This window comes from Gymnogyps californianus, chromosome 23 (genome assembly GCF_018139145.2).
Source record: "Gymnogyps californianus isolate 813 chromosome 23, ASM1813914v2, whole genome shotgun sequence".
Classification (NCBI taxonomy): domain Eukaryota; kingdom Metazoa; phylum Chordata; class Aves; order Accipitriformes; family Cathartidae; genus Gymnogyps; species Gymnogyps californianus.
The window spans coordinates 1,006,307-1,015,425 of NC_059493.1; the positions used below are offsets into that span (position 1 = coordinate 1,006,307).

At 61.6% G+C, this 9,119-nt stretch overlaps 1 protein-coding gene across 1 annotated transcript; it reads left to right on the forward strand.

The window, feature by feature from the left end:
• Window positions 1–467: 467 nt before the first annotated feature.
• Window positions 468–9,118, forward strand: MXD1 (MAX dimerization protein 1; the record flags this gene model as incomplete). Its single annotated transcript, XM_050910094.1, has 6 exons — window positions 468–540; window positions 671–770; window positions 5,104–5,133; window positions 7,696–7,810; window positions 8,733–8,892; window positions 8,979–9,118. Coding segments are annotated over exons 1-6 (618 nt in total), but the record flags the coding sequence as incomplete, so codon positions are not given.
• Window position 9,119: the final 1 nt, after the last annotated feature.

Here is a 9,119-nt window from a genome sequence, read left to right on the forward strand (position 1 = left end):
GCTGGAGCCGGCGCCCCGCCCCCTTTCCGCTTCTCGCCCCGCCATTGGCTGCCCGGGCAGGAAGTGAGTCAGGGCGAGAGGTGTGGCAGGGCGTGCCGCCCAATGGGGCGAGGCGGTTGGGAAAGGCCAGGCCGACGGCTGGGTGGGCGGGGGGGCCGGGCCAACGGCGGGAGGGCGTGGCGCTCTTGCCCAATGACGGCGAGCGCGGGGCGTGGCCTCGGGCACGGCCCCTTCCCTCCCTCCCTCCCCTGCCGCCGCTGGGCGGGGTCTCCCTCACCTTTCCTCCAATGGGCAACGGCGGCGGGGGGGGGCCTCGCCCAATGAGCGGCGGCGGGGGGCGGGGCGGCGCGCGGGGCCTGGCGGAGCGGCCGGGCGAGGCGGACAGACGGCGCCGCCGACCCCCCCGCCCCCGCCGCCGCCGCCGCCGCTCCCGGCCCGGCCCGGCCCGGCCCTCACAGCGCGGCGAGATGGCGGCCTGCGGCGGTCTCAACATCCAGATGCTGCTGGAAGCGGCCGAGTACCTGGAGCGGCGGGAGCGAGGTACCGGTTGCCCCCCCTCCCCCCCGCACCTCTCACCCCGGCCCGGTTCGGTCCGGTCCGATCCGATCCTCCCCCCCCCCCCTCAGCCGGGCCCGGCGGTGACGGGCGGCCTGCGGTTGTGTCTCCGCAGAAGCCGAACACGGTTACGCCTCGCTGCTGCCCGGCGGTAAGGACGGGGAGGCCCTGCGGCGCCGCGCCAAGGCCAGGAAGAGCGGCGGCGGCGGCAGCAGGTAACGGCCGGTACCGGGCGGGGGGACGGGACGGGACGGGACGGGCCCTGCACCGAGAGCCGGGGAGGGATCGCGGACTGACGGATCGAGGCCTGGTGGGGCTGGGCCCGGCCGTTGCGGGGTGCTCGGATCTGTCAGGGTCCTGCTTGGCAGGGCCGGGGGGGGCTCCTGTCACCGGGTGACCGGGCCCGGTAAGGTCCCGCTGTCACGGGGCGTGTGGCCGGGCTGGGGCGGGGGGGGACGGGGGACACCCTCCTGTCACCGAGTGACCGGATCCGGTAGGATCCTGCCATCACAGGGTGCCTGGCAGGGTGGGGTGGGACACTCCTGTCACCGGGTGACCGGACCCGGTAAGGTCCCGCTGTCACGGGGCGCGTGGCTGGGCAGGGTGGGGGGGGACACACCCTGCTGTCACCGGGTGACCGAGCCCGGTAAGGTCCTGCCATCACAGGGTGCCTGGCAGGGCTGGGGGGGGGGGACACCCTGCTGTCATGGGGGGTGCTCGGCTCCAGTAAGGTCCCGCTGTCACGGGGTCCGTGGCCGGGCTGGGGGACGGGGGGGGGGGGGGCACCCTCCTGTCACCGGGTGCTCGGGCTGTGCCACGATCCCGCCATCACAGCGCCAGCCCCACGGTGCTCCGCCGCCACCCTGCCACCCCTTTCCCCTTCACGTCTCCATCGAGAGATTCCCATCGGCATCCCCCCCCCCCAGCCCCTAAATTCGGATCGATGTGCGCCCACCGTGCCGGGCCGGTATCTCTCCGGAACATCCCGGCGAGACGGGAGGGGAAACCTCCCGTCTTGGGCAAACTTGGGTACGAAACGTGCAATCGTCTGACGTGGCGGATGGGTTCGCTGACGGGAATGTGGAAGTTGGGCTTTTGATTTCAGGCGTGCGCCGCCGAAGCTCGGGAAGTGAAACCGCTCACGCTCCGTGAGGATTCTCCGTAAAGAAAGCGAGATTTTTCTAATACGCTTTTGGCCGAGCGCAAGGGTTTCGTTCGACGCTTAGATTAAATCACCTAGTCCTGCTTTCCTTGGAGAAAAGGAAATTCCTTAATTATCCTCCCCGAGATCCATCCAGAGCCTCGACGCAGGTTATTCCTCGCCGATGTTAAATACGCAGCCCGTTCTCGGGAATACTAAACCACCTTTTGTCCGAGTCGAAGTCGGCTCGAGCAGCTGCCTTGTTTTGCAGGAGCAAGTCCCGCCAGCCTGGGGTTTGGGGTTTTTTTTTTTTTCCAGGGAGTATTTAATTATGCCTCCCAGGCCCGCGGATTAATCGCTTAACGCTCCCGTGTCTCGTTTTATTTGCTCGCTCTCCTGTTTTGTACAACAGAAACTGCCACCTCGGAGCCGGCGCTTGTGTCACGGCGCAAACCGGAGTCACCGTGCTGACTCCTTTCTTGCCAGCGCCCGCCGTGGTTTATTCGGTCGCTTTAATAACGTTAAAATGGCTTGGGTCATCGTCGAGGTGGAAGTATCGGCCGGTTTTCGGGAGGGCTGGCTCCCGAGTGCCGCCTCTGCGCCCGGACACCCCCCGTCCGGCCCCTCGAAACGACGAGGAGGGAAACTTCGTCGGGCAGAGCGAAGCCTGAGCACGTTCATCCCCACACGTCACCGGCGGCCGATCGCTTCCTTTCTCGCTGGCCTATTTTAGGCTGTTTGCCCAGGGAGGAGCAACGTGGCGATGTCACCAGATAATGTCACATTTTCCTGGTTCAGAGCAAACTCGTCTGCGTGACACAGCGACAGCTGACCTTTGATAGCTGCCGTAACAACGAATACCGCCCGGAACACCCCGTGAGTTTTGTTCGTACCCTGAATCCTGATGTCTCCCCGAGCCGGGGTGTTTCCGTCTCCCTCCCGGGCAGGGGTTTCGGGGCCGTCGAGCTCCCGTTGCGGGGAGCAGAAGGCAGGCGAGGTCTCTCGGTCACGTCTCGAGCGAGCTCCGAGTGAATTCGTGGGTGTTTGTCGCTCCTGCGCACGCTCCGAATTTCCTTTTCGGAAGATTTGGCGCTTGTTCTTCACTTAAGGCGAATCAGAACAAGAGGACAAAAGCCTGCGTCGTATTAAAAAGAGAACGGGTAGCCGCAGCGCGTGCCGCTACCTTCTGTTTTGTTACGGTCTGCAGGAGAAAAGACCGCGTTTCGAAGGCAACGCTGGCGAGCCGCTGAAGTTTTGGGGCTGACAGGCGAGGTTTCGGTTAGCGGGAGGCACCATCAGCGACTCCCTGGGCGTGAAGGCGCTCGGAAAAAGGGGTCTGGGGGCACCCGGCGAAGCGGTCTGCCGGCCCCGGCGTGAAGCTGCGGTCCCCTCTGGTCCCCTGTCCCCTTTTATTTTATCCAAAAGGAAAACCCATCAACTAAGGACCCTTTTTCTAAATATTAGCGATTGCGGATGCAACCAGAAAGAAAAAACCAAACCCACGCTGAGAAGGATTCTGAAACAAAGGCGCGGAAGAAGGGATGAGTTTGTTATTAATAAAAGCGTAGTGGCGATGGGAGCCTTCAGCTCCGTCAGTACCAACCCTCGGAAAGCGTTTGGCTTATTTACGACCAAGGGAAGAGCTCAGGCTCGCGGCGGTTCGTCGCCTCAGCGTGAGGTTTGCGAGCGCCGTGGCGAAGGGCGTTCGGTGTAAAACGCGGGACTTTTATCCGGAGAAAAGTTTAATGGAGAGATCCCGTGGGAGCTGACGGCCCGAGTCCTTCCCGGCTGTTTGCAGCTGCTCCGCTCGGGAGAACTCGCCGTTCCCTTGCGCGTCAGGATAACGCCCGTCCATTTAAGCGAGGAGCGTCTCCACCGGAATCGAACGTTTTTGGACACTCTGCGAGCGGGACGCTGGCTTTTGGGAGCGGATTGCTTCAACCGGCGCCGTCGGAAAGCAAACAAAAGGAGCCAGGCTAAGAGGAATCTCGGTAGGAAGGCGGGGAAGGAGGGCTGCGATGGCTTCCCGAGCGCTGGCGATCCATCACAAAACGCCGCTGGCGAAGCAAAGACGATCCCGGCGAGCGTCTTCAGCCGGTGCGTTGGTGGCATCTCTTGTTTTTCCTTCGAAACCGGCGCTCCCAGAGCCGACGGGGGCTTCCAGGCAGGCGTCTCCTTATCCGAACAGCCTGGGGATTTTTCCACGTCTTTTAAGTTTTCAGGCACGTAACGCCGTTTTTCCTAAATCAGAGTAGGTGGCCCCTCGAGTTTTTAAGGAGAGCGCGGGGAGGGAAGCAGCTCTTCCCTACGCGTCGGTCCTGGCGTCACGGGCAACGTGGCCTCGTGTAGCTGTCCCGGGTTTCGACGGAGAGAAAATAAGTATTAGCTTGTGTTTTCTGCCTTTTCTTAGCTTCGTCGAAATTAGGAGCTTCGGGGGAATTTGTAAGCGGACTTGACGCCCGCCTGGGTTTCAACGTCGCGTTCGGCATCTCTCGTTAGGAGGTGCTAACCCGTCGTTGGACGCGGGGAATCCTTTCTTGCCGCGTCGTCTTCCTGGCAGCTCGCCCCAGTTTTGCCGAGAGACGACGGGCTGAGCGGCGGAGGGAGGCGTGAACGTCGGACGCCGTCGAGACTTTGGGGGCTCCCGGTCGCCCTTTTGTATGGCCGGCGTGTTCTGAGCTGGTTTGGGGCTCCCGGCGCGAGACGCGACCGCTCGGACGCCGCGCAGCCTTCAAAAAGCGGCGTGCTTGCCCCGAAGGTGGCACCGAGCCGTCGGCCCTCGTCTCTTCGCTTTACGTACCGAGAGTTGCAGATACTCCTCTTGCCTCCTCTGCCCTTCTTCTGCAAGAAGTCTTTAAAAAGCTGCTTTTAAAATAATAAAAAAAAAAGCGCTCCAGGGCACCTGCGCTGTCCGAAAACCCGAAAAACCTTCCGACAGAGGCTCAGTTGCAGGTTTGCGTCGAGATGGAGCAACTTCCCTCCCCCTGCCCGGAGATCGGCCCTTTCTGCCCCGAGCGTGCAGTGCCTCTCGGGGCTGCCGCTTCCCCTTCTGCACCACGAGCCTCGAGAGCGTTCGCTTTTGGATGGCGTGCCCTGGCTCGCGTCACGGCGCCGATACAGCCGCTTAATCCTAGTCCGTGCTCTAAAACTTGTGCCTCTCCGCGTTAAAAGCCCATCTTACGGTTTTGCTGGCCCTTTTATTGCCACGTAGCTGGCAATTTCTCCGTTGCGCCGGGCCGTCCGCGTCCCTTCCGCCGTTGTCGCCGTCCCCGGGGTACCGAGCGGCTCTGAAAGCCCCCGAGGTCTGCAGCTTTTCCGGGGAACGTTTACTAAAGCCCGCGTCTTAATCCTGATTGCGGTGTACCTGGTCAGACGGAGGAGTTAAGAACGTGTTCTTTCTTTTTCAGGTCGACGCACAATGAGATGGAGAAGAACAGGTGAGCGCTGGAGGCTTGTTAGGAGCCGGCTTTGGGAGAAACGCTGCTTTTCCAGGGATTCGGAAGCCGGGTCGGGGAGCCGAGGCGGCGGCGAGGTGGGGAGCGGGAGGGGACGGGACGGGATGGCTGGATAAAGGGGCTGCCGAGGAGGTACCCGACCGTTGCTCGGACTTGAAGCGTTCCCTGTCCTCGGCCGCCGGAGCAGCTGTGCGATAAGGAGGTGGGAATGATATTGATCTCCCTCAGCTCGCTAGGGAGAAGGATTTCCAGCCCTCTCCCGATTCCCAGGGGCGATCCCGTGGCGGCGGGATGGCCGTCGTCCTCCGCTCGCCCGCAGTCGGGGCGTAGGTACGCGGCCGGAGCTGCGCTTCCACGTAACTGTGATTATTTGCGACAGACCGGTGCGGTCTTTGTCGTCCAGCTGAAAGATGGCTTTGTCTCCTTGGTCGGCCGCTCTTTTTTTTTCTCGGCACGGCTTGGACGCGACTCAAATCTTGCCGCCGTGTCCTGCTGCCGGCGCAGGAATGGCCTGAACTCGGTCGGTTTGTATCTTAAGAGGCAGAACTCCCCGTGTCCCAAGTGCCACGGGTTAGAAAAGGCCAGGGACGTTTAGTCTTCGTTTGAAAAGACGGAGAAAATTAGCATCTGATTACTTCAGGCTCGCCTCGCGTCCCTCTCGCCTCGTTTCGACCAGAGCCGTGTCGAAATCCCGTTGGTAACGTTGCACAAGCGAGTGCAGTAAATGCTCCATCTTTTCCGCCCCTTTGAACAGGCCGGAGAAACGAGCTTCTCTCTGCACGGGGATTCCGCGCCCCTTCTTCCTTCGCTCCTCGTTAGAGATACCTTAATCCCGTCCTGGTGACGGTCGAGCCGGTGAATCTTGGCTTCGACCGAAGTTTGCCGGCTTCCCGCCCCGGCACGAGGAGCAGCTTGCCTTGAGACGGGGAGGGAGAGCAACGGGAAGACGGATATCTCACGGAGCGTAAGGACAGGCGCAATGAAACGAGCCGATGGGCTCGGAAGGCCCTTTGCCAGGGCAATGAATCCTTTGAGGGCTTTCTTTTTTTATCCTATTACCAGCCGGCGGGATTTCGGGGGGGTTTTGAAGCGTGGCAGCAGTTTCAAGTGGGTGAAGCGTGGCAGAAATACGCTTGTACGGACCGCTGCGCCTCTTAACTTCGAAGCGGAAGCCCCGCTTTTGACTCCGGCGTTGGCGTTGTGTAATCCAGACAGTCGCCCGGCGCTGGCCGAGCGGGGCGGGTTGCCGCCGCGCTCCCCCCCCCCGCGTAACTTCTGCTCGGCAGGGCGGGCTGGTTTTTTTCCATCCCTTGTTTTTCTGGTGCGAAGGGCCAGCGTGACAAGGCTTTGGGGTTTTTGGCTTTTTTTTTTTTTTAGCAGAGGTAGCCGAGGATTTCGATTTTGCTGGCTGGGCTAGCTCCTTATCCGTAGATCTCGTAGGTAAATCACTTGTAAGGCGGCACGGCAGGGTCGGACAGGTCTGCACCGCCTCGGGCAGCTCTTCCTCCTCTTGCTCAGGAAAATAATCTTTGCGAAGGCTCATCTTTGAACCTGTCGGTGTTTGGGATTTACCCGAAGAGTAAAGACCACGTGTTTTGTTTGCGTGGTAATTCAGAAGGTACTTTGTGTAGGCAACTACCTGTTTACTCCCAGCGTGCCCAAAACAAGATAGGCAGGTACTTGCCAAATCCCAATTTGCAGCTGCCTGCGTCGATGGGGTGTTTCAAAGGCGAGTGTTGCAACCGGTGCCCGAGAACGTGACCTAAATCTTGGGGTTGGAGCGCCGAACGCGAGGGGAACCGGCCCGTGCTGGGAGCGTTTCGGTTATCGACGGATAAAGGGACTTCCTCGAGCAGCCGGGGTTTCCCTCGGCAGCGGTGTGCAGGCGGTAAAGCATTAGCCTACGGATTAACGCTTCACCTTAAATTAAAAATCTGGGTGTCGTACAGGGAGAGAGGGATTCCTGGCAGGCTCCTGTGCCCGGGGCGGCCGAGGAGCGCGGTGCTGCTCGGGGCCGACGTTCCCTCCGGGACCTGCTTTTGTTTTGACCGGAGCTGCGCGTGCCAAGGCGACGGATCCAAAACCGGCCCGTTCCTACTTAAAAATAGGGAAAGGAAGCGCTCCCGAGGGACGCGCTGGGTTTACAGTCGGCACGGATGGCTTCAGCTGTCGCTGGAGCAAGGCGGTGACCGAACAGCGTCCCTGTCGTGAAGCTTTTTGGGAGGAGAAAGACCAAAAGCTGATACCCTCGCCCAAAAAGTCGAGGTCTTTGGCAGCTCCTCGCCAGCAAGCGTCCCGACAGCCCGGAAAGCGCCGGCAGGGTTTTGTCGGCGGGGTCGGTCGAAGCCAGAGTCGGGGTTTTTTGGAGACGTCCTTTGGTCTGGCTGCAGTTTTTCTCCCGGTGAATGGAAGCCGCCGGAGGGTGGGAAGGCGCCTGGTTCGGCTTAGCTTCCAACCGCCCCGATTATCCGCGCTCGCGGGGCTGAAATGCCGTTCGGGAAGCGGGTCCCTGAACGCTCAGCGTGTTGTGTGATCTTCTCACAGGCGCGCCCATCTGCGGTTGTGTTTGGAGAAGCTGAAAGGGCTGGTACCGCTCGGACCCGAAGCCAGCAGGCACACCACCCTGAGTTTACTAACGAAGGCTAAATTGCACATCAAGGTGAGCGCGGGCTCGTTCGGTGCCGCTGAAACCCCCCCTCCTCTCCCCGCTGCGGGAGACGCCGTCAGTCGGGTTCCCTCCCCGTCGGGTGGGCGCCGAGCTCGGCTTCGAGAGCCGCACCGGGCGCAGGGCTTTCGGGGCGTCGGGATCCTGGAGTAGGATGAAGGGAACGGCCGGCTCGGGACGTCGGTTTGGCCGTACCGACGGAGGTGAACGCTGCCGCGGGTCGCTGTTGCTCTTCTCGCAGCTGAATCCGTGCGGTTCTCCTTATCGACGGGCTCGTAGAGGGCGGCCGCGCCGCTTTACAGCCGAATTTCTGCGTTGTACCCTCGCACCGCAGCGATGCCCAGCGGCCTTAGGGATGAGGCTGGCTGCGGGATTGGAGGAGAGCTGCTTTTTTCCTTCCTTTTCTCGAGTCTTTCGTACTTCACTCTTTGTCCTTTAGACTTTGACTCGACAGGGCTCTCCTCGCTTGGGTGTATTTAGAGCTCCGTGAGCTGAGAGATAACCGGCAGAACGCTGGCGTCGGGCTGCGTTCGACTCCCTAGTTATCAAAGACTCTGCAAATATATAAATAGGATGGGGCCGGCTCCAGCGTAGCCGCGCATATCAACCGTTTGGAGGGGGAAGTGTCCTTTATGTGCCTTCTCCGGCGGCCTCGGGCCGGGTCCGGACCTCTCCGGCCGTGGGCCAGACGCCGCACCCTGCTTCGACGTCCGTCGGCTTGCGGGAGGATGAAAGTGGAAGCCGTATGACTCGCGTGCTCGACGTCCCGAGCGCGTTGGAGCCGGGGGAGCCCCTCGGTAGTCGGCGGCGGTCGGGTTGAGACGGCTCGGGTAGCCGAAAGCGATGTCGCGCGCGTGGCTGGAGGCTGGGGAGCTCAGGCTGCCTTCTCTCTCTCTCTCTGTCTCGTCCTCTGCAGAAGCTTGAAGACTACGACAGAAAAGCCGTACACCAAATAGACCAGCTGCAGCGGGAGCAGCGGCACCTGAAAAGGCAGCTGGAGAAGCTGGGGATAGAGAGGATAAGGATGGACAGTATCGGATCCACTGTTTCTTCGGAACGCTCCGACTCGGATAGAGGTGAGACCCCGCGCTCGGGGCGGAGCGGGGCCGGCTGGCGAGAGGTCTGGCCGGCCGCGTTGTAACGCTAACCGTTCCTCTTGCAGAAGAGATAGACGTGGACGTGGAGAGCACGGACGACCTTCCTGCGGACCTCGACTGGAGCAGCAGCAGCAGCCCGAGCGACTCGGACGAAAGAGGGAGCCTGCAGAGCGTCTGTAGCGACGAGGGCTATTCCAGCTCCGGCG